The 25,974-nt window shown below is 33.7% G+C and overlaps 1 protein-coding gene across 4 annotated transcripts in view; it reads left to right on the plus strand.

The window, feature by feature from the left end:
* STK31 (serine/threonine kinase 31) overlaps positions 1–25,974 on the plus strand; it is a 101,349-nt gene that overhangs the window by 16,292 nt on the left and 59,083 nt on the right. For 3 of the 4 annotated variants that reach the window (XR_011487683.1, XM_070467495.1, XM_070467499.1), the window contains exons 7-20: positions 106–464; positions 1,486–1,660; positions 3,712–3,827; positions 5,422–5,581; positions 8,466–8,588; positions 14,263–14,442; positions 16,011–16,127; positions 17,104–17,223; positions 18,306–18,437; positions 19,599–19,700; positions 21,312–21,392; positions 23,033–23,158; positions 23,771–23,896; positions 25,400–25,486. Coding sequence is in view for 3 of the 4 variants with exons in the window: in XM_070467495.1 (XP_070323596.1) it covers positions 106–464; positions 1,486–1,660; positions 3,712–3,827; positions 5,422–5,581; positions 8,466–8,588; positions 14,263–14,442; positions 16,011–16,127; positions 17,104–17,223; positions 18,306–18,437; positions 19,599–19,700; positions 21,312–21,392; positions 23,033–23,158; positions 23,771–23,896; positions 25,400–25,486 (2,004 nt within the window). In the remaining variant the exon portion in view is untranslated. The remainder of the gene's footprint in view (positions 1–105; positions 465–1,485; positions 1,661–3,711; positions 3,828–5,421; positions 5,582–8,465; positions 8,589–14,262; positions 14,443–16,010; positions 16,128–17,103; positions 17,224–18,305; positions 18,438–19,598; positions 19,701–21,311; positions 21,393–23,032; positions 23,159–23,770; positions 23,897–25,399; positions 25,487–25,974) is intronic. The other variant, XM_070467505.1, reaches the window with a different exon arrangement.

A 25,974-nucleotide genomic window follows, 5' to 3' on the forward strand; every position in this document is an offset into this window, starting at 1 on the left:
GAAATAATGATCATTGGAAAAACTAGATGTTAATAGAAAAAAATAAGTGAAGAAAAACATGTTGGTATAGCTGGTTAATATCTTCTTTTTTCTTATCTTTCTTAGGGCAGAACCTTTTTGGGGAGCTTGATTTTTGAAAAGGAAATTAAAATGAGAATTAAAGCTATCTATCAAGATGGAACAGTAATTGCTCAGGCTGAGTATGGCAATGTAGATATTGGGGAAGAGGTGGCTAAGAAAGGATTTGCAGAAAAGTACAGACTCACTTCCAGCACTAATATCTGTGAGGAAAAAAAATCAGATCCTGGTCAGCTTGTCCTCAGGAACCTCAAAAGCCCCATTCCTTTGTGGGGGCATAGATCAAGCCAATCAACCTTCACCCGGCCAAAGGGGCGCTTAAGTGGGAGAATGTCTCTTGACTTGAAGAATGAAAATGATGCAGGAAATAATGTGACATATCCAAAGTAAGATTGTAGTGGGATTTTTAGTCTTAACCTAATTTTTGATTTATGTTAGAAGTTCTTGTCATAGTTGTCAAGGCTTATGTTTTTAGAGTCCTCAACTATGTCAGTGATTTTGAGGGATGATACTGATTATTTCTGTTTTTCTCAAACCAGTATTCTTCTCTAACACACTGAAAAAAAAATTCCTTTTTAACAGGGATATTTTAATTAAAAGCCATTTTGAAAGAAAAATCATCCCTGAATTGTTTGAAGTTCACATACCAACTCTTCTTTCCACGTCTTTTGAATACATTTATCATAAAAATCTACTCCTAAATCTAAATTATTCAGGCAAGAGACAGAATTTCAGATAAATTTTGAGGTTTTTCCTATGGCTCTGAGAATATTTTAATGAGTTTTAGGGAATTGCCTTTTCTCTTTAACAAAAGAGAGGCTCTCTTTTCTTCCTGTGAAAATTTACTGTGATGGAATTTGATTATAACAAAAAATGTTCACTTTTTAGATAATTTTTAGTTATAAACTTGAAGCAGAAAGCCAGATTTGATTTTTTTAAGTACAAAACCATCCTTTTACTTCTTTATCATGATCTGGCCCATGATACCATGTCATGGGTAGTAAAGCTTTTTGTTGGGACCTTATCAGTGCTTTAGGAACTAAACAGTCAAATGGAGTGGGGGTAATGAGGAGAGGTTGGAAGAAACTGATACAGAAATGCTTTTTACTGTCTTTGCTGGAGTTGATACTGATATGAAAAAGTTGGAATATGATTTCTCTGAATTAGGAGGCATTGTTTTGAAGTATGACTTCAGTTATAAAATCTAGCTTGCATTAAAATGCTTTCTAATGTTGAAACTAGGTATAGATGAGTTTCCAAAATTAACTTTATATATGCATAAATACACACACACACACACACACACACACACATATATTATGGTATAAAAAGCCAAATTTTAAGTTTTGATTTCTGTCCCACTTAAAACAATTTGGTTTTTAAAATGAGTGAATTTGTTTTTAATAGGGAAAATTTGGTTGTCAGTGACTTTAATTTGGGGTCTAATGTCAGCCTGGCGAAAATTAAGCAGGACCAGAAACTGATTGAAGAAAATGAAAAACTTAAAACAGAGAAGGAGGTTCTTCTTGAAAGGTGCAAGGCGTTAGAATTGAAAGTAGAACAGACTGCTCAGGAGCTGAAGGTATGGTATGCTTCAGTGGCTTAAGATAAAGAGTGATCAACTGGGAAATCATTGTGTTCATTTACTCTTTTTTTTTTAAAAGATTTATTCATTTATTTATTTTTGACTGCATTGGGATCTTCATTGCTGTGCACTGGCTTTCTGTAGTTGGGAGAAGCGGGGCTACTCTCTAGCTGACGACACGCAGGCTTCTCATTGCAGTGACTTCTCTTGTTTCTGAGCATGGGCTCTAGGTGCACAGGCTTCAGTAATTGTCGTGCATGGTCTTAGTTGCACTGAGGCATGTGGGATCCTCATGGACCAGGGATCCAACCCATGTGCCCTGCATTGGCAGGTGGATTCTTAACCACCTGACCACCAGGGAAGCTCTGATTTGCTCTTATTTGTCTTTGTACTTTTCTGTCTCCTTTTCTTTCCTTCCCTTCTTCTCCCCACTCTTTATTCTTTCCTCCTTTCTTCATACTTGTTTATAGATGAAATTTTTTCTTATGCTGCAAACTAATGATCTTTAGATTTCATTGGATGTTTGAAAGATTATTAATTTCTCATTTATATTTCCTTTTATGTTCTTTAAATTTTTTTAACTCTGGAAATTTTCAAACATTTTAAGAAGAGAATTGAGTAATTAATACTATGTATCTATCACCCAGTGTTTACTGTTATTAAACAGTCTTTTTAAAAATCTATGCCTCCTAGTAATTTCAAAATAAATCCCATTCATAATAGTTTAATGTATATGCTTTAATGTATTGTGTATCTCTAATAGAAAAGAAATTCAAAAGAGACATAACCATAATACAATTACATTTAAAAATTAGTAATAATCCCTTCACTAAGTTCACTAAGTTATGTTCACACTAAGTGAAAGTCACTCAGTAGTGTCCAACTCTTTGTGACCCCACAGACTATACAGTTCATGGAATTCTCCAGACCAGAATACTAGAGTGGGTAGCCTTTTCCTTCTCAAGGGGATCATCCCAATCCAGGGATTGAACCCAGGTCTCCTGCATTGGAGGAGGATTCTTTACCAGCTGAGCCACCAGGGAAGCCCATAATATCATTTAATATCCAGGGTTCAGATTTCCCATATTGTTCCATGAATGTCATTTTATGTTTGGTTTCTTCCAATCAGATTTCCAGTTAGGCCTATACATTGCATTTTGCTTGATAAATCTCTTGAAGTGCTTCATCTGCATCCTATTGTTGCTTAACAGGCTGCTATATCTCCATGTATTTCCTTTTATGATAGTTAAGTATCAAGGTTTGCTCAGATTGAGGGCAGTTCCCCCCACCCCACCCCAGAATACTGTGTAGTCTTCAAATGTATAACATTTTCTAATACCAATATGTTACCCCAACACGAGTTGCCATTTCTCTAACATCAACTGAATGGCCTACAGTTCATTTTTTACACTAAATGCCAAGGGTTATCTCAGACTCCACAAGGATTAAGTCCCTCAAGATTTAGCTCAATTTAGGCACCAGCCACAAATCAGGTCCCAGGCTACCCACACTTTTTTCTGACTTTAAGAAAGAAAACTTTCTTATCAGTTTAAGACTTTCTATGACCCACTCCTACACCTTGCTCTCAATTCAGTAATTCAGTAAGAACTGTCAGGACTCATGAAAGTGCTGTACGTATAGTGAAAGTTTTATTATAAAGGATACAATTCAGGAACAGCCAAATACAAAAAGAAGAGACGCAAAAGGGAAGTTACGATGGGAGTGGAGATGGAGATCTGTTTGGAGGATTCTCTGGACCTGTCACTCTTCCAGCATGTGGATTTGTTCACCAGTCTGGAAGCTTCCCCAGACCTCATCATTCTGAGTTCTTTTTAAGTCAAGGTTTCATTACTTGGGCCTGGTTAAGACGTTGACCATTGGTAGTTGAACTCAATCTCCAGCCTCTGAATTCATATGTGGCATTCTTCAGGGAACACTCCCTCATAAATCCTTTAAAATTTTAGTTACACCTTAAAGTTATTTAAATAAAAGTAGAAATACAGTTTCCTATGTGAGTCTGACTAAGATATGTTTGTTCTTTGCTTCAGCAAGAGAAAGCAACTACCATGGATTTGACTAAACGTTTGGAGAGCACTCTGAAGACTTATATAGGTACCAGAATGAAAAATCTGGCAGCTAAGGTTGAAATATTGAAAGAAATTAGGTAGGTAAAAGCATATTTTTGAGGATGGTTTAAAACAAATGCTGATTAGTTTGTGGTTTGTTTAATTTCTATGCCTTTCATTTTTGGTTTTTCTTTTTTAAATTAATTTTTTAGGTGGCTACTGTTGATGGTTTTATTCCTGGTTCTCTCTCTCTCTACACACACGCACGCACGCGCGCATGTGCGCGCGCGCTCAGTTATTGCATTGGTTTCTACCAAACATCAACATGAATCAGCCATAGGTTTATCCATGTCCTCTCCCACTTCATGTTTACTTTGAAACTTATTCTTTGTATTTTCATTATTTTAAAGAGGGAAACTAAAGATAGTTAATCCTGAGACAAATTTTATACAGTTTTTATAGTGTTCTGTTGTCACCATGTGGGATGATAGTGTCCTAAAGTTATATATGAGAATGGAATTAAAAAGTCAACACAACTTCTAAGTAATAGTTTCAAGGAAAATTACTAGGTCCCATTGTTTTGCTTGGGGTTATTTTCAGTCCTATACAGAAACTATAGATTTCAGTAATCCAAATTATTTATTTATACTCTGTATAAAGAAAGACAAAAGTAGTCTTCCTAAATTAGAAGAAAAATGATCTTCATGGAGTCAGAAGAAAAGAAATTGTTTAGCAAGACTCATGCAGTTTAAACAGCATGTCACAGATTCTATATGTGAATTATGTAGGTATTTTACTTTATAGAAAATTGCTTTATTGTTGGTTAGGGATAATTTTTCACCCTTTTCTGGAGTGTGGAAAAAATAGTTTTCAAAACAATCTAGTTCTCTTTTTTTGCTATGCATAAAACTTAAACCAGTAATTCATTGCCTCACGTACTTGGAAACACTAAGATGTTGCTTTCAGTTAATACTACATGTTCATCTTTTGTCCAGTGGGAATCTGTATTTTCTGGTATAAATCTGTCAGTCAGCATCTGGTTTATAGGTTTTAAATACTTTGAGTAATCTGGTCTCTCTAGAGGTTAATCAACTTTTAGTGCACAGCCAAAGTGACTACACTGGCAGAGCTGTGAGACAGACTTCAGACCAAAACAGTTCAATATATTTTGACCTGTATTTGAGGAAATAGTGTACTAATAGAATGGTGGAATTCTAGTTGGAAGCTAAAACAAATACAATGGTGAGCTTTGGTTTTCCTAATTGGCCTCTCTGATTGCTTTGTTGGGGGGTTGTTTTTTTTTTTTTATTTTTTGGATTTTTTTTTAAGATTATGCAAATGCTGGTCTGCTTTTTAAGGTTCAAGGACTCTGTGCCTTGATCTTGATAAAATTGTCTTAAATATAACATTTTTAAAGAAGTATTTACAAATCTAATTTTATATCATTTGAATTCTGCACTTTTGAAGCTGTCTTTTTATATAAAATATTTAATTTTTTTCTCAGTGAAATGTATTTTTATTTAAAGGTTTGTATCGAAGTTATCTATGATTTTATATAGTTTTAGAAAATACCTCTTCATAGCCAGTGTTATAAATAGTAACTTTTGACAATTACTATTTGTGTAATTTTTTTCTCACACCACCTTAAACATTTCTTGATCTTTTCCTTTTGCTTTTTTTTTTTTAAAATAGACGTGTCAGTATCAGTGTTCGTTTTGGAACTGACCTTTCAGATGCTATACAAGTGTTGGCTGAAGACTGCTTTACTATCCCAGCTTCTTTGAATGAATTAGAGCTAATTTGGGCAGAATATAATCTGGCTCAGGAGAAGATTCAAACTTGTGAGAATGTGGTGCGTCAAGAATTTTTCTCCATTATTATTTTTAATCTGTTGAATATAAGGAGATAATATCTTTCAAAAAAAGCAGAAGGACTGCAGATATTGTAATGATACTTTACATGAAATCTTTAACTTTTGGAGTATCTTCATATTAGTAATTTGATTTCTTTCGTTGCCTTAGAAGAAAGGTAAGATAAATGAGTAGTGATTGTGGAAAAGGGTTAACAAAATCTTTTCCCCTTTTGTCTGAGAATTTACCTCTCTCTGTTCCTTTGGTAATTTGATAAATTGAAATTTCAGTCATGTTACTGGCAACATTGTTCAGGTAAATAAAATCCCTGATTGATAAATTGTATCTGGATTAGGAGGAACTCCAAACTACAAATACTAAACAACTGGGCATACTCCTTGAGGGACCCTGGAAGCTGTACCTATAAGAGAATGGTTTTTGCGGGGCATGAGGCTTATAAGCTGGAATGACTCCCACACCTGCTAATGTGGATCTTCTGGTGGGAGGGCATGCTTTATGCTACAGTGTAGGACTCTGCCTTGCTGGTAAATGCCCTCTTAACCATCCGTTGAAAGGTGGTTATATGGGGGTGCCTCGTTGGTGGCTCAGACGGTAAAGCATCTGCCTGCAATCTGGGAGACCCAGGTTCAATCCCTGGGTAGAGAAGATCCCCTGGAGAAGGAAATGGCAATCCACTCCAGTGCCTTTGTCTGAAAAATCCCCATGGACGAAGGAGCCTGATAGGCTACAGTCCATGGGGTCGCAAAGAGTCGGACACAGCTGAGTGACTGCTTTCCTTTCATTTTCTTTATATGTGGGTAGGGAAGGGATATGAAGAATGGAATATTTCATGTGAATTCTTAATTAGTGTAGGTACAAATTAGTGTAGGTAGTGTAGGTTATTTTTTCCTGTGGGAGTTTTATTTATTATACTCAGCTGAGTGGAACTCCATGTTTTTCATATAAGATATCTGATACAATAATCATAGCTTTCCATAGTACCTATGAGCTCTATACTTGGGTTTGGAGTTGTCCTATCTTAAGTATTGGTGGTTTCTGCCTCTGAAGATTGTACCCTAAAAGTCTTATTCCCTAGTCATACCTAGTTTGGCCAGTTGGCAGCTTAACTGGCTCTGAATGAGAAAAGTAAATAGGGTAACTAAGCCTTTGGAAATGCCAGGAATATTTAATTTGGTTAGGGGATTAGATTTGGGTTATTTTACACATTAGGCCTCTACTGGTCACTTGTGATGATAGACAACAAAAGGTGACAGAAGTAATAATTTTTGAATCTTTTAGAAACACGTATGTATAGGTACTTTATAAACATGGGCATTTTTGCTCCTCAGGAAAATGAGGCCCACAGGGTTTAAGGAAATTGCTCAAGATTACATACTTCTAAATGTTAGTCTGGAATTTGAAGCCAGATGTTTTGATTGCAAAGTGTAGTCTATTTCCATTTAAACCATACTGCCATCATTAAAATATTTCACAATTATTTTCATGTAGTAAGATGAAAATTGAAAAAGAACTGCTTTTTAACTTTTGTCATTTGAAAATAGGAAAGTGATTCGGGACATGGAGGGAAAAAGGTCTTATTATGTCTGTCAGATTTGGTATTCTAGTAGGACACATATGATTTTTTTAAAGCAATTTGTCTCCACTACTGCTAACATTTCAGGACTTAATTTTGGGCTTTATTGCCCTATAGTTCATTTGACAGGTTGAAGAGTAGATTACTATAGGTTATTAAGGACAGAGGCATGATTGTCCCTCAGATAAAGATGTCTTTTTATTTCCCTTGTTGTATTTAATTTGCATCTTAAGATTGTTATTTTCATTTATATATTTTGCACAATTCTTTAATTTGATTGCCATGTGTACTTTTAAAAACGTTTTTTATTTGTGTATTTATTTTTGGCTGTGCTGGGTCTTCATTGCTGCACAAATTCTCCAGTTCTGGCACATGGGGGCTACTCTCTAGTTGTGATGCGTGGCTTCTCTTGTGGCGGAGCTCAGGCTATATAGAGCACCGGGGCTTTAGTAGTTGTGCTTCCTGGGCTGTAGAGAACAGGGTCAATAGTTGTGGCACACGGGCTTAGTTAGCTGCTCCATGGCATGCTTCCCAGACTGAATCTGTGTCTCCTGCATTGACCGACTGATTCTTTACCACTGAACCACCAGAAAAGCCCGCCATGTGTACTTTTGATGAAAGAGAGTCTTTTCTTTTGTCTTCATAATTAGTTATATAAAGGTCTGGTTGAGCTTACACAAAAAAGAATATTCTAAAGTTTGGACTTTTAAGTGTATGTACCTCTGTTACAAGTAGTAGAGACACAAATTTAAGATGTGGTCCTATCCCTCTATCTACTTCGGGTATAAGACAAATATATAAATAGGTAGTTTTAATATAGTTTATTAAGAGCTATAATAGAGCTAATGCATAGGGTTCTTGGATATCTCTCATTATCTGTTTCCAGGCATAGCTTCTTGGGGGAATTGAAGGTTTTATCCTGTTGTTGGAGATTAACTAAATCTTGAAAGATAAATAGATGAAGGAATTGAGCATGGGGTGGGAGTAGAAAGGAGGCAGTATGTAATTAGTCACAGACACTTGTATAATTTTCTTAACTAAAATTTTATTGTTTTGGAAAAGTAAAGACTGTAACAGAGCAGAATTGTGGGATTTAAATCTTATTTCTAATTAAGGGAAACAAACTTTGTCAGTTTGGTGATCTAAGAGAGGGGTTTATCTTAGATATTACTGTGTTGGAGAATGTAATGTTACATTTTGCTAGTTTTAAGAGATCAGTTCTTTTCATATAGGTCAGTGTGTAAAAACACCTAATATATTAATGATGGATATTGCCTTTTTCCTTCCTTCAGATTGAGGGGAATATTTTGATTGCCGAAAGAAATGAAGTACAACAGAAGCTGTACATGGCAGTAGAAGTTTTTATTCTGGAAGTTGATGAGTTCTCTCTTAATAAACGCTTAAAAACATTGCAGGTTGGAATTTTAAAAGATATTAAATATACGTTAAAATATGTTTACCATTTGAGAAGTGAAATTAGCATTTGCCTTTAGACTTCAGACAGTACTGATAGCTGCAGAACTTTTTCTTTTCTTTGATGAATCCTAGTTTCTTTTTAATGATGTTAAAATTTTATATTGATATATTTAATATGTTTATATATATGTATGTATGTAGGTGTGTATCCTGCAAGCAAGGTAAAATAGGCATATAAGGCTTGTTAGAGCAGTGTTCATTGGGAAAACTCAGAGAGACAGGAGCAGTAGTAGCAAGCAGGTTAGCCATTTTTCTGCAGAAAATCGAGTAAAGCCTTTATGTCAGAGTTAGGGAGAGGGATCTTGATCCTTGAGTGATAATGGCTTCTAAAATCTGTAGATAGAGTGCAGTAGCTCATAAGATATTGTAGAACCTTATCTTAAGTCAAATCCTACCATCTCAGAAATGACTAATTTGAGGTGAATGAGCGCAACAGTGTTATCATTCCACCAATTAGCATAGTATTTCTTTCTGCCTATTGGGATCTTTTATATCTTTTAATGATGTTTAAAATTTTCTCTGTAAGTCCTCATGCATTTTCTTCATTTAAATCCAAGATGTTTACACTTCTACTTCCTTTTGTGAATGCTATCTTACTTTCAATTCCCTTGTTCTTTTGATGGTATAGAAGGAAACTAATGATTTTTATATATTGATGCTTTTCTGGCAACTCTGCTGAACTCTTTTTTAGTTTTTTCAATTGATACTTTTTGAGGTTTCTATGTGATTATATCATTTGAACGGAATAACCCTCTTCTACTCCTACATTTTATGTATCTTTGAGTTTTTACTGCTTTTGACAGTATCTTTAATACCAAGCTGAATACTAGCTATCTTGTTTTGGACTGTAGGGAAGGAATAAGCTTGCTGGAAAACTGGAGAAAAGGTTATTAAGGGACACCTGAGCACTTGTGTCTTTCTGTCCACCTGGTTGAAGATGTTGTTCAGTCACTCAGTCGTGTCTGACTGTGACCTCATGGACTGCAGCATGCCAGGCTTCCCTTTCCTTCACTATCTCCTGGAGTTTGCTCAAACTCATATCCATTGAGTCGGTAATGCCATCAGCCATCTCATCCTCTGTCATCCCCTTCTCCTCCTGCCTTCAGTCTTTCCTAGCATCAGGATCTTTTCTAATGAGTTGTCTCTTTGCATCAGGTGGCCAGAGTATTGGAGCTTCAGCTTCAGCATCAGTCCTTCCAATGAATATTCAGGACCAGTTTCTTTTAGGATTGATTGCTTTGCTCTCGTTGCTATCCAGGGGACTTTCAAGATTGAGTCTTCTCCAGCACCACAGTTTGAAGGCATCAGTTCTTCAGTGCTCAGCCTTTTTTATTGTCCAGATCACATATCTGTACATTACTACTGATAAAAACCACAGCTTTGACTATATGGACCTGATCTTTGTTGGCAAAGTAATGTCTCTACTTTTTAATATGCTGTCTAGGTTTGTCAAAGCTTTTCTTCCAAGGAGCAAGCGTCTTTTAATTTCATGACTACAGTCACCATCTGTGGTGATTTGGAGCCCAAGAAAGTAAAGTCTGGCACTGTTTCCAGTATTTCCCCATCTGTTTGCCTGCATGAAGTGATGGGACTGGATGCCATGATCTTAGTTTTATGTATTTTGAGTTTTAAGCCAGCTTTTTTACTTCTTTCTTTCATCTTCATCAAGAGGCTCTTTAATTCTTCGCTTTCTGCCATGAGGATGGTATCATCTGCATATCTGAGGTTACTGGTATTTCTCCCGGCAATCTTGATTCCAGTTGTGCTTCATCCAGCCCAGCATTTCTCATGATGTACTCTGCATATAAATTAAATCAGCAGAGTGCCAATATACAGCCTTAATGTATTCCTTTCCCAATTTGGAACAGTTCCATATTCTGTTCTATTGCTTCTTGACCTCCTGCATACATATTTCTCAGGAGGCAGGTAAGGTGGTCTAGTATTCCCATCTCTTTAAGATAATTTTCCACAGTTTGTTGTGATACGCACAGTCAAAGGCTTTAGCTTAATAAATGAAGTAGAAATAGATCTTTTTCTGCAATTCTCTAGGTTTTTATACAATCCAGCGAATGTTGGCAATTTGATTAAAGATGTAGTTTTCCTGTTATTGTGTATGGTTGAGGAACCATTGAAGCCATTATTTGAAACATTTTGTTAAATAGAATTGAATAAATAGTATAGGTTATTCCAGAATGGTGAACTAAGATTTGCATAGACAAGGACAGTGATGTAAGAATTCACCTGTCTGCGGTGCAGCTTTGCTCTGTGATGGTTTATTTCTTCTCATTGACTGTTACAGAGTTTAAGGGTCGGCAACCAAGATCATTTTAAGACTCTCGTCTTTTTAAAGTTTAATCTTAAAAGACTTTATGCCAAGTCTGGTTTGTCTCCCTTTCTACTATTCCCTTCTGTCACCAGATTATTCTTAAATTTCTCTTTACTTTGCTGAAAAATGGTTAGATTTTTATTTATTTTCTTCAAGTAATTAAGCAATATAACTTATACTTTTATAATGAAGATCAAAAAAGTGAAATGTCACGATATTTGATTTCATTAGCATTTATTGAGGCTTCTTTTGTGGCCTACAATACACGGTTAATGTTTTATGACTGTTTTTATAAATTCAGAAAGAAAATATATTCTGGGTTTTTTGTGTGCAGTTTCTGATCTACAGCTTAATCTATGATCTGAAACTTTAATCTTCTGTATCTTTGCTTAGTTTTTTACCTGATCATTTTGTAAGTTTTGATATTTTTTTTAATATTTTCTAGTTAATATATATTCTAGTTTTCTTTAATTTTTCAAAATATTTCAGAGCTTATTGTTAAGTGTTAATGAATTCATGATTGTTATGTATTTTTAAACTGTGTATTTTTAAACTATTAGGTAATAATAGTTTTCCTTTAAGGTGCTTTGGGATAAAATTTTATTTTTGTTTCCTTTTAAAATTCTTATCCTACTTGTCTTTCTGGTTAATATTTGCTTTATATATAGTTTCTTTTTCTCTTCCTTTTATTTTATATGTCTCTCTTAGACAACACTCCAGTGAATCTTTTTTTAAAGGAATCAAACATTTAAATCTGCCTTTTAATGGGTAACCTAGTTGGTTTATATATAATTACTATTTTATTAGAACTTATTTCTGTGATCATTTTTGTGTTTCTGTTTATCATGATTTATTTTTTTTTCCTCCTTTTCTACCCTCTTCCCTTTATACCTTAGAACATTCTCACTTGCCTCTGGTGGGTCTTGTCTGTCTGTATCTCTCTCCCAAATACCAGCTAACCAAACAACCACAATTGTTGTCTACGATTTTACTCACAGATTGTTACAGGTATTGTATATGATAACTCAAGTAATAAACTTTGTAGAGTTGAGTTATTTTCTGATTCTTACTTCATAAATTGTTGGATATCTTTTGGTTCACTCTGTATTTTAGAGTACTCTCTGAGAGTCCTTTAAAGCAGGGTTTGAGTGGTTGATTTTGTGAGGTATTAAATGTCTCAAGATACCATATTTAAACAATTCAAATATTTAAGCAGTTGCTTACATTTAAATTCTTTTCAATAGTTATTTAATGAACTATAAAATATCTTAGATCCAAAGGCCATTTTCTCTTAAGATTTTTAACAATAATAATTCATTGTTTTCTTATTTCTGTAGTTGTTGATATGAGTCTTATTTCTGTCCTAATCAATAGTCACTAATTGATTCTTTGCTGTATTTCTTCTGCCATTTAACCAAACCATTGTGTTCTTTATTTCAAAAATTATTTCTTTCATGCTTAATAATTTCAGTTGGTTATTATTTATAATTACTTGGTCTTGCTTTATGTTTCCAATATTCTTTCTATTTTTGAGAAGATTTGTTATGCTTATTTTGAGTTCTTACTATGATCTGGGCCATTGATTTTGCTTCCTTTTTATAAGGTGGCTTAGTTTGTTGTATTTCTTTCAGAGTACTTGCATTGTTGACACAGTACTTCTCCTCAGGACTGCACATTCTCTTGAAGAATTATCAACTGTCTTGGTGTGCTGTTATGTGCGTATGTGTTAGTGTGGGAGAGGGACCTTGGGAAGAGTGAAAGCTTGGACCATAACTTTGGAGACTGCAGGTGGATTTAGGGAATAGGATAGGCTTGCTTCTCAGAACTTACAGGGTTGCAGTCTGGGCTCAACTACTACTTATTGGCTTCTGCTCTAGATAATCTTACTCTTCAGTGGACATCTCAGTCCCTCTCCATCAGCCTTTCCTCTTTTCCAGGGGCTGCTACCCTTAGGTGTAAATGCTGCTGGGTATTCAGGGGAAGGGGAAGAATGCTTGGCCAACTCTTCTGTCCTGGTTATCACTTTTTGCCTCATCTAGTTTTCTGTACTGTGCTTGTATAAACCCATTGCCTCTTGTTTGTGCTGCTGCTTTCTTGCCCAGTCTGAGGAAGAGAGAAGAACATATGAAGAAAATTTCTCTTTTCTCAAGATGATTCTCTGCTGTGGTACAGGCTGTCTCCTACTTGCAGTGATTGTATTCATTCAGTGCTAAATACCAACCATCTTCTTTCTTTCTAAGGGTTTTTCAGTTTTGTGATAAAATTTTCTGGATCTATTAAGTTTTCCTCTTGTCTCTCTGATGTTTCTCAGGTCTTAGTCCTGGAGGGAGCCATCAGGCTCTCTTGTCTCTTCCAGTCCTTTCTAAAACTGCTTTTAAATGTATATTCTTGTTCAGTAGTTCGGTCATGTACAGCTCGTTGCGACCCTATGGACTGCAGTATGCCAGTCTTCCTTGTCCTTCACTGTTTCCCAGAGTTGGCTCGAATTCATGTCCATTGAGTCGATAATGCCATCCAATCACTTCATCCTCTGTTGCCCCCTTCTCCTCCTGCCTTCAGTCTTTCCCAGCATCAGGGTCATTTCCAATGAGTTGGCTCTTCGTGTCAGGTGGCCAAAGTATTGGAGCTTAAGCTTGAGCATCAGTCCTTCCAGTGAATGTTCAGGATTGATTTCCTTTAGGATTGACTGGTTTGATCTGTTTGCATCCAAGGGACACTCAAGAGTCTTCTACAACACTATAGTTTGAAAGCATCAATTCTTCAGTGCTCAGCCTTTTTTATTGTCCAGCTCTCACATCCATACATGACTACTGGGAAGATCAAAAGTATATGGACCTTTGTTGTCAAAGTGATGTCTCTACTTTTTAATATGCTGTCTAGATATCTGTGCTTAATATCTTTCCTTAATTGGAATTATTTGTACAATTTGGTGTGTTTATTTTTACTTAGCAGTAGCCCTTAGAAACTTCCATATCAGGACAAAATAGATTCTTATGTAAAGTCAGAGAAAAGAGGATACTTTCTACTTAATTAAAAACCTAAGACTGTAAAGCCTTCTGTTTATAACCTTAATTCATTTAATGGACTTTTACTATTATAATCCAAATAAATCACCTTCTAGGTAGTTTTATGCTTTTATGTTTAGATATTCAAAGTTTTATTTATAAACTTCTCGAAGATAGGGATTCAATATATCACTTCACTGTCTCTCAGATTCTAATATGGTGCTTTATTTACTCTTAATATAAAGTTAATTAACTTTAATAAACAGAAGTATCTCTCTGCAGGATTTGTCAGCCTCTTTAGAAGCAGTATATGGACAGGCCAAAGAAGGAATTAACTCTGAAGAAATACTGGATAAATTTAATGACTGGAGGTGTAATAAAAGAGAGGAGTTCACCAGTGTTAGAAGTGAAACAGAGACTTGTATACAACGTCTTGTAGCATGGTTCCAGAGTACTTTAAAGGTAACAGGAGTTCTGTTGCCTGGTGATGTTGTAGCATAAACCAGGGAATATATGTTTTTAAATTTTCCACATGTAATTTACTTTTTTCTGAGAGCAAGGGAGGGGAGGGGGAGAGAGAGAGAAAAAAAGAGAAAAAATTGAGAATGCTGGGACAGAAGAGTGAGGTATTTACATTCTCTGTTTAGGATGTATATGAAAACAATTTCAGTCAAGCAACAGGTGTAAGATAATATATGGAGTTTATTACAACTGAAGTGTTTATTTTACACCTATAGTGTAGCGATAACAGTATGTGCTTTAGAAGATAGAGCTTTTCTCTTTTTGGTTTCTTTTTTAGAAAGATATATGTGTTTTAACATTAGTTGGCTAACTAGTCATGGTTAAAATGTTTGGCAGTGTTTAAGTCATTCAGATTTTAATGATCTTAAATGTCTTAAAGATACCTAAAATGGGAAATATTAGTCTCGTTATTAAATATTAGAAAAGATGGCTTACAGTTTTTTTAGTTCCTATTTATTATTGTGAAAACACTACATAATTTTCTAAAAGGCTTTGAGGCATGGGTTTGTATAATGTACTCAGAACCCTAACTGAATTTTGGCCTAATTTTGTTACTGATTCTCTGTTATTCTGTCTGCTTTGCAACCTCCTGAGCAAGGACAAAGACACCTGTGGTCTCATGTATCTCTCTGTGTGATTGGTTTCCAAATATGCATTTCTGGCTTTGTTTTGGAAAAAAAAAGCTTTTAATCTCCAGCTACTTCTAGAATTCTTCTTTTTTGATGCTTTCTTTTGGATTCATTAACATTAACTAAGTTATTTCTTTGTCTTCTTTTGTTTCAGAATCATCCTTCTGTTTAGGTTGTCTGTTATCGTTCATTTCCATTGCTGTTTCCCAAATCTAGACCTCCATAATCATAAATTTGAACCTCTGAAATCAGAGTGACTGCTTATGACCATTATGTTCTATATTATAATTTTGACTCATGATTTTATTCTATTTTGTACCTTATTATAAAGCCTGTTTCCTGATAGGAATTACCTTAGTTTTCTTAATGAGATGAAAACTGTCAGAGTTTAATTTTTAACTTTTATTCTTTAGATTCCTCAATACTAGTGGGTCATCATTAAATATCAGGTATAATCATACCCATTCCTTTGTATAAAGGCTGGTTTTGTCTACCTACCATCTGTCCAGTTTGAACTTGCCACCTGAGCAGTCAACGTTCTTTACCAGTTTTTAGTTGGACAGTCTCTTTTAATTATTCCCTCAAAACATCTTGGTCTTGTCCCTGTTTTTTTCTCATACTTTTCCTCTGTATTGTCCTCTCATGTCTCTTAACCACTAATTACTTTAACAAAGTCTGTGTTTTCTTTAAGTGTGTAAGGTGTGTGTACCTTTTCTTTTCCCATGCATAAGGTTTTTGAAGGTAGTGCTTTATATTTCTTATGTTTATTTCCCCCACATTATGCAATACATAGGCTAATGCTCTGCTCCAAGTATAAGGATATCATACTAATTGAAATAATTAAATGAGATAATTCATGTTTTTATTTTTACAAATGAGGCGTTTGATCTGTCTGGGGAAGAATCACTGATTTCTGATGACATAATTGATAATATTGATGAAATCCTGGAGAATACCGAGTCAGGTGTCTGCAAGGAGCTGGAGATATCTCAGATTGTGAGTACTGATATTCCTTAAAGCTAAGTGTTTTTTTTAACTAGGTAGACTTAGCTTTCCTTGTAAAAGCCTGTCTGAAATACTAATACTGCCAAGTTCTAATCCAAACACAATGAGAAGTTTTATTCTTCCACAGGGTAATATTTTCATTTTAGTAGGATATTTCACATCAAGAAAAAAAAAATCTAATGTTTAATTCTAGGAAAACAACTCTAAGGTTAATCTGATTCTGTCAGATTTCAATAGCACTTAATTCTTAAGTCTGTCATACCCCGTAACCACAAGATAAGACTTCAGAGTTTGTAAAAACTTGAAATAAAATCTGAGAGACCTTTTGGAAGTGAATACACAAGATTGATTAGTAGCTCTCTTTCTGTACTCTATATATTCTGTGTATAGCTAAAAATTAGTGTATTTTGTAATGTTAATACTGCTCACTGGGACTCCTAACCAGCTTTTTAGGTTGCTTACTAAATTGGTTATGTTCTTTATTTTGGTTATATTGTTTATTTTGGTTGATTATGTTCTTTATTTTCCTTGTTTCTCTTTTCCCTTTGTAATTTTATACAAAGTGACATTAAAAAAATACATATGCATTACTGTATTTCCCCACCATCAACTGTCAAGTTGTCCTTATTTAGATGGTTTTGTCAGGCTTGATTTTAGACATGGTTGTTAATAAAAATAGTTTTGAAGTTCTTTATATTGTTTAGTTTTTATATTTAGCATAGTAGTATTCCTGATTTCTTTTAATGCTCTAGTTTAGACAGCTTTAGGAATAATAGTGTTACAGGAATAAAATTTCCCATATGAACATCTTTGACATCAGTTTCTCTTCTCCCTAGAAAAAGATCTATGTTTAAAAATATTTTGAAATATACAAATTTGTTAAAGGTATCATTTTGAATTTTTTCCGTTGTCATCAAAAGTTTTAATTTTTACTTTTATATAATTCTGTGTGTGTAATTTCATTTAGGAACAAGGTGATGCAGACAAGGAGATCATTTTAAAAACATATAGTCAAGTACTACAAAAGATCCGTTCAGAGGAAAGCCTTATTGCCACAGTACAATCCAAGTACAAGGACAGTGTTGAGGTTGGAGTATGCTTTATATTATTGGTCTTATATACAGATGCTTTGAAATTTTTAATACTTAAACTTTTCTTAAGTAGTTAATACCCAGTGTGTAGATAAATTATTTACTATTACTGGAAAAATACTATAGCTATTGTTAGCTGGTTTATAATTAAACTCACCCTATAGTGGAAATGGCAATTTTACTGATAAAATACATTGAGTTTTTTTTTTTTAAATCTTTGGTTTTTCTTACACTCTCCAAAACATAACTTTTATCTTTTTCTTTGTGCTTTTACAACTTTACAGTAGAAAACTTGCTATATACAGAAAGATAAGGAGAAGAAATAAAAACATTGATTGTATTCCCCTTAGCTTAAGAGATATTCAGTGCTAGTTTTCAGAGTATTTCCTTTTTAAATGGTAAATTATATGTACATATGAATATTATGTGTGTTGCATCATTTTGTAAACTGTTTTGAAAATGTTTTTGTCATTTAATGATTTTTCATGAACATTTTCCCATATGATTAATAATTCTTCTGTACTGTGATTGTGAGTGAATTAAACATCATCTCTTGCATAGATATATGATGTTATTTAGCCTTTCATCTGTGTTAGATATTAAGTTTACTTCCATTTTTTTTTACCTTGAAACTGTATGTAGTTTTTGTACATAATCTTGTGTATTTCCTCAAGTAGATTCCTAAAAATCATTAATTACTTATTCAAAAGGAATGAATATTCTTGAAACTTGATATATATTGTCAAGCTACTTTTGAAAAAGATAAATTCAGTTTACACCCTCACTGGAAATTCCCTTTTGTATTTTCTGTGGCAAAGTGTGTCTCACTGTATGTCCAGCTTGAAATATTTTTTACCTTTGCTCCTTTGATTGCTAGAATGATATTCTTTTAAATAGATATGCAGAAAATCAAGAAGTCAGTGGGTAGAACTGTCTTCTTGAAAATTGTAGAATTTTTTATTTCAATCTGAGCTCAGTAAATATTAATTGAATCTTAATAGAGAGAGTGGTCAGGTGACTATTCAATAAATATTACTGTTTGTGTGTTGAAAATATAACAACTCTTTCTCTCACTTAGTTTAAGAAACAGATTATTGAATGTTTAAATAAGAGCCCCAGCGTGGATCACTTGCTCTCCATTAAAAAGACACTGAAAAGCTTAAAGGCTCGACTGAGATGGAAATTGGTTGAAAAGAATAATTTGGAAGAAGTAAGAAAACAGTTGGTTCTTAATGAACTCTGTGTGTACCTAATTTTACTTGGGGTCTGCTTCTTAAATACACTCTTTAAAATTATTCATTTTTTGTTTTATATATTTTCTCTCTTTTTCCGTCTGTATTTGTAAGTTACTACGTTAATAATGTAAAGCATTTTTTATGTCATGGAATGTTTTCTAAAAACATTTTACAAGGTTGCTTTGGTTGTTAGTAACATAAACGTTTTTGAGTAATTTAAAAAACTTTTCACTTGGACTGTTACAATGTCTATTAAAAACAAGCCTGTTACATGCTGAGAGGTGACAGGGTGCTCCCCTAAAGGTAGGATTTTGTCATAAAGATCAGGATATCTTTTGTTAACTCTCTTTTTAATGGCTGGATGTAGTATTTCTTGCAGATATTTTAAATGTTTACACATGTAATAGAACAAGAAGAATTAGGACACTTTTAGCCTTTAGGCTTGAAACTTTGTGAATAAATTCCATTTACTTATCAAAGGGGTTTACATTATATCTTAATGCAACTTGAATTAGCTTTCTTCCTCATTGGAGCAGTTAAGCATGGAGTGGAACTAATTTAATAGTTTAAAATTTTTCTGGTTTTATCCTATTCTGGGCTGTAGGACGTGAGGTCTTTTTTAGTTGAATTTTTTAACTGTTAATCTAACCTTAAAGACATGTACTTTCTAAGGAGACTTATTATCATTAGTGTTTACAGAGTCTTTATGAGTCCTACATTGTTTTTCCTGTAGTAGGCATGCCACATGTTTACTGATTCTTTAAAGTCAAGTCTTACATGGAGAGATTCATGGAATTTAATTGTATTCTGGTTCCTATTCTTGATATTTATTTTAAAGTGGCAGTTGGTCATCTTAGAGAAAATTTACAGCAAATTAAGAGATAAGAAAAATCTATGTAATAGACTTATGGCTTTATTTTTATAATCCCTTTTTGTAGGTTTTGGAAAATTCAGGGTTAGAATAAACTAATATTAATTCGACAATTATGAGGAAATGTTAAGTGCTAGATATGGAAGGATACATAAAAATCAGACAGTGATTTGCCATAGAAGTTGCATTAATTCTTACTAGGAAGAACTTGTTTTCAGTCTACTTTAATAAGCCTGTAAAGTCACTTTTTTCTTTCTGGTTAAAGTCTGATGACCATGATGGATCTGAGATTGAAAAAATGAAACAAGAAATAACTCAGTTACGGAATAGTGTCTTTCAGAGAATTTATCATGAGCAGGAGGAATATGTAAGTATTTGATTCTTTGAAATGTTGAATTAGTTTTAACTCTAAAAATTGTATTCCAATATCTGTTTTTATGAAGTGGACTGTAATCACAAGGCTAGAGGTTTTATTGGCATAGTTATGTTGGTATGGGGGCTTCCCTGGTGGGTCAGGTGGTAATTTGCCTGCAATGCAGGAGATGTGGGTTTGATCCCTGTGTTGGGAAGATCCCTTGGAGAAGGGCTTGACTATCCACTCTGGTAGTCTTGCCTGGAGAATTCCTTGGACAGAGGATCCTGGCAGTCTGTAGTCCATGGTGTCGCAAAGAGTCAGACACAAATATGCAACTAACTGTTGATAGAATAATATTTATGTGAACTTAGATATCAATTTCTGATGACAAAATATTTCATAACCGTTGTTCCAGATGTGAAAATTGCAGAAAAGTATAAAGAAATATCATCTGTAACTTTCTCAGTCGGTGGTGAGTGAGTGAAGTCGCCCAGTCGTGTCCGACTCTTTGCGACCCCGTGGACTGTAGCCTAACCAGGCTTCTCTCTCCATGGGATTCTCCAGGCAAGAATACTGGAGTAGGTTGCCAAACAGTAGTATCATTACATTAAACTTTTGACTTATCTTCCTTTTAGTCTTATTTTTACAAGAATCAAGGTTATATCACAGACAATTTTGCACACTACTTGTTTTCTGTTTAACATAAAGCCCAAAGATTTTTCCTTTATTAAAATCTATATGATTATTATTTTAGCTTAAAACTGCAGTGAAAACATTAACAGGGCACCGTAATTTAGTTGAGTTTTACAAAATAAAACTACTGAGTTGAGGGTAAGTTTTACCACTGATTTTTGTTAACTTTGGAAGCATCAGTCAGCATATCTTGTCTTTAAAATGGAAACAGTATTGCATTTTATATTTTAGGGATGTTATGGGAAGAAAAGGAAGGTAAGAAACAGTGCTCTGAAGAATAAAAGTACTATGAAAATAATAGGCACTTTATTAAATGTAGCAAACTTACTATGTGTACTTCATTATTCACCTTGTGAATCTTGTATAAAATAACTGTCTCCCGTGAACTTAATAAATGTCTGGAAATTTTACTGACTAAAACATGTGATAAGTGACTTTTCTAAGGATATTCAGTTGACACATTTGCTTCAAAGTAGCTTTTGTGGAGCTCCATATTTATTTTTTTCTTTCCAGGCTTTTATGATTTATTTTTTTCCTAAATGAAATAGCCAGTATTTTAAAATGTTACTGTGTTCTTATATTTTGAGTGACAATTTATGATTCCAGTTGATTTTTCATCACATTTTTTCATTTTAGCTTGGAAGTGAGTGTGGACTTTGACCTTAGGCAAGATTTTGTGCCTGTATATGTAAGCCAAGCTTAAAATTTGTAATTAACTTTTTCTTCTGTTAGTAAGATGGCTAATTTAGTTCAAAGTTGAAGCTTGGTTTTCATTTATTGTAGTAGAAGGCAAAATCAGTGATTTTATGTCTTATGAGGTTATATATTATTAGATAAGACATCTTGTTAGATGTTTAGTAAGGGAGGTACCAGGATATACAGTTGAATATACATTTATCTATAATAAAAAAATTTATTTTTAAAATTTAGGCGAAGTTGAGTAGCTTAGTACAAAAATGGTTCCCTGAGCTTCCTCTACTTCATCCTGAAATAGGATTACTTAAGTACATGGTAAGCTTTGTTTCCTTTGAGAATTACTACTATGCAGAATGCTGAAAAGTGATGATGTTACAATTATGTGTCAATGTTAAATCTATAATATTTTCACTATAAAAATGTTTCTGCTGAATGATTTTTAGTATTGTTAGGACTTTCTCAAGACTGTCTTTCATACTTGCATACTGTATTTCTAATTTTTATATCAATTTGCATGTTTTCTGTATTTTCTCTTCTCTTGACTAAAGAGAAAACATTTTGCATGGCACTTATTTGAATTAAAGGTGTTTATTTTTTGAAATGATAAAGCAATTTTACCTCCTGTTCTAAGAGTTAGAATAAAAGCAGGACTGATAGTCATGAAGAATTTATAAACAGAATGCATCTTTTAAAGCAGGCTGGAAAAATTATCCTGGAGAAGTTGAGGTAGAAGTTAAGGTAGATATGTTCATGTGAGTATGATTTTCTAGGCAGTCAGGATTCAAAGCTAGATCAGTATGTTAGATAGGACACTGTGGAGCAGGATTGGTTAACTCTGGCTCTCAGAGCAGAGTCTGTTAACTCTGTGTTTTATTATTTTGTCTGCTGCCCATGAGGGTCTAGAGGAGATGTTTATTCTTTAACATTGTCTTTAAGTTCATGATAATAGTTTAAATATAGTACCTAAAGGAATGTTCACATAGATGTCTGAACTGATAAATATATAAGATTAAATTCCTGTAAACTGTTAAAGCAATTACTGAATAATCTTTTCAGACTAGACTTTAAAATAATGTGAGATTTTTCTTGCAATTATTTAATTTTTCTTAGAGACTATTTTATGCAGGATGCATGAATAAGTATGTGATACCATATGGGGCTTGAAAATTAATTTCAAAAATACGCTAATCTGTTTTATCGTGAAAGATTATGAAAAGGTAGAATCATGGCTTATGGATACCCTTAATTATTTTAAGGTGTTTTCCTGTGATATGTGCTTTAGGAAATCCCCTGTAGGTTGATTATATATTGTGGATTACTTAAATACGGTTACAACACTTAAAAAAAAATAATTTCACAGTCCTTGTTACTATTAATAAGACTGTACCACAGTAAATCTCAGCTTGATTTAAAATGTCGATAGTCATGTTTTAGTGCAAAAAGTTATTCCTTTTAAAAAGTATACAGAATACAGTATACAGGAATACAGAGTAGAATTAAATTATTTGAAAGAAATTTTCAATTTTGAGGATTCCATTTCAAACAGGCAGGGGTGTTAGAACTCTGTTAGTTCCTAGAACTATGTTAGTCTTAATTTTTGAACTTCTCATTCCCATTCTGCAGCCTTTTTATTTTTCATCATTTTAATATTTTTTAGGAAACACGTTAAGTTTCCCAAGTAAACATCAGGGGTCCTTGGAAGCAGGGTTCATCCCAGTCATTTTCAGAATCTCTTATAGAGGTGTAGCCTGATTAAGTGTATGGTGATTACATTCTGGGTGGGAATTCAAGTGCCAGGAAACAGAAAAAATATAAAACTTGAATATTTTTATTTTATTGGTGTCTGCAGTAGAGTTCATGATATCCAGTCCATCTGATGGTATGTAAGTAATTTTGTTATTTGAAAGTGCTGTGGTTGTTTGGTTTCTTGAACTGTAACAAAAACTTGTTCTTAGAACTCTGGTGGTCTTCTTACAATGAGCTTGGAAAGAGATCTTCTTGATTCTGAGCCTATGAAGGAGCTTAGCAGCAAGCGTCCTTTGATTCGTTCTGAGGTTAACGGGCAGATAATTCTTTTAAAGGTAAGTTTAAGTTCTCTGGACTTGTGGAAGATTCAGAGAAGTACCTTGTGTTGGTGGTACTTTTATAGGAAAGTAAAGACCCACTGTTTATTTTCTAAATTATATGAATTAGCTGGTATGATTATGTTTCCAGTTTGGTTGCCATAACTACCTTGTATTTAAAGTTTCCCTCATTTCCCTAAATAATACATGTTTTTAATAGGATATACTTGCTTTTCTTTTTTCAGGAGAACTTAATATAATCTAGCTAAGAGCCCTTCAAAGTTCTTATTTTTCTTATGTTTCTATTTGAAATCTCAACTATTTTGCCAACACAGTCTCTTATTCTTTGATTTCTTCTCTTCATTCACCTGCAAAACTGTTAATCATAATAGTTGGATGGTTAATTTGGCCTTAGTGGGTATATATTGTAGACTATATTTTAAGCTACTGATAGAATTGTTCTTTTCTTTTTAAAATTATATCATTTAAAGCAGATAGGAAAACTACTCATGCAATTAAAAAATAAATTTAGATGTATTTTAACTTACATAAAATTTAAGTTGAAATGATATATAATTAGAGTGAGATTTTAATCTTAGGACTTCTACTTCCTTTTTTTTTGGGTAAAAGGGCTATTCTGTGGATGTCGACACGGAAGCCAGGGTAATTCAGAGAGCAGCCGCCTATCACAGAGCTTGGAGAGAAGCTAAAGGAGAATCTGGGTTGCTACCACTGATATTCTTATTTTTGTGTAAGGTAAAATTTTTATGCTAATCTCTTTCAGAAAATATTTTATTTAAAATGTTTTAGTTACAAGCTTTACAGAAGTAATTCCTTTTAATTTTTTAATTGAATATACAGTTGATTTACAATTTTGTGTTAATTTCAGGTATACAGCATAGCACAGTATTTTTGCAGATTATATTCCATTGTAAGATAATGGGTATAATTCCCTGTATTACATAGAAAATCTTTTTTGCTTATCTATTTTATATATAATAGTTTGTATCTATTAATCCCATTCCCCTCATATGTCCCTTGCACTTTCCATCTCCTGTTTGGTAACCACAGTTTGTTTTTTATGTCTGTGAGTCTGGTTCTGTTTTGTATATATATTCATTTGTATTATTTTTTATATTCCATATATAAATAATACCATATAATATTTGTCTTTCTCTGAGTTATTTCACTAAGCATAATATGCTCTAGGTCCATCCACGTTGCGGCAAATGGCAATGTATATCCCATTGTATATACCACATCTTCTTAATTCACTCATTTGTAAATGGACATTTGGGTTACATCCATGTCTTGACCACTGTAAATAGTGCTGTTTTGAACACTGAAGTGTATATATCTTTAGGATTTTTGTTGTTGCTGTTACTGTTTTATGGATATATACCCAGAAGCAGAATTTCTGGATTGTATGGTGGATCTGTTTTTAGTTTTTTAAGGAACTCCATCTGTTTTCCTTAGTGGCTGTACCAGTTTACATTACCACCAAAAATGTAAGGGCTCCCTTTTCTCCATATCTTCTCCAAAATTTGTTATTTGTAGATTTTTTTTGATGATAGCCCTTCTGATAGCTGTTAGGTGATAGCTGGCTCATTGTGGTTTTGATTTGTACTTCTCTAATAATTAGTGATATTGAACATCTTTCCCTGTGCCTGTTAGCCATCTATATGTCTTCTTTGGAAACATATATATTCTTCTGCTTATTTTCATTTTTAATATCAAGTTGTATGAACTGTTTGTATATTTTGGATGTGAACTACTTGTTAGTCACATCATTTTTTTAATATTTTCTCCCATTCCATAGGTTTTCTTCATTTTGTTGATGGATTCTTTGCTGTGCAAAGCTTTTAAGTTTATTTAGATAGTCTTTTCAACAAGTGGTGCTGGGAAAGCTGGATAGTGACATATGAAACAATGAAATTATAGCATTCTTTCACACCATATACAAAAATAAACTCAAAATAGTTTAATACCTAAATGTAAGACACGAAACCATAGAGCTCCTAGAAAAGAACATATATGAAACACTCTTTGACATAAATTGTTAGCAGTGTTTTCTTGTATCAGTCTCCCAAGCAAAAGAAAAAAGCAAAAGTGAACAATTGAGGCCTAATTAAATTTAAAAGATTTTGCACAGCAGAGTAGTAATTCTTTGTGGAAAAATTACTTTGTACAATCATTGTATACTGAAGATGTATTGAAGAATTTTTCACTTAGATTCTCATTTCCTGTTTTGCTTCTTAGTCTGATCCTATGGCTTATCTGATGGTCCCATATTATCCTAGGGCAAGTCTGAATGCTGTTCAGTCCAGCATGCCTTTAACTTCAGAAGTAAGTAAAAAAAAAAACCACATTATTTCCATAGATGTGTCTAGTGAGAAAGTATCACCTAAAGTTTGTTGAGGGTACGCTGCGCACTTTCAATGTACAGTTTTGATTATTTAATTGTCACATCACCCCTGGGATATGAGTTATCCCATTATATACAGATTAGAAAAGTGAGGCTTACAGAGATTAAAGTGACTGGTACAGGGTTTCTCATCCAGAGGCTGAGCTAGGACTTGGGGTTGGAACTTTTTGGCACCAAAGCATAATCCTTATAACTATTAGGCTGCGTTGTATGTAAATTGTATAGTATAGCTCTTGGTCTTAAGCAGTAGCTTTCATTTCTGTTGTAAATTTGAATTGGTAATAACAGTAAACAATGACCTGATTCTTTCTGCCCAGTAACACTCTTTCAGCCTCTTTTCTTTTCTAGATGGTCTATGGTCAATGTTTGTAATTCAAGTCTTCTTAGAGACTATAGTCTCTAAGTCATA

This window comes from Odocoileus virginianus, chromosome 1 (genome assembly GCF_023699985.2).
Source record: "Odocoileus virginianus isolate 20LAN1187 ecotype Illinois chromosome 1, Ovbor_1.2, whole genome shotgun sequence".
NCBI lineage: Eukaryota > Metazoa > Chordata > Mammalia > Artiodactyla > Cervidae > Odocoileus > Odocoileus virginianus.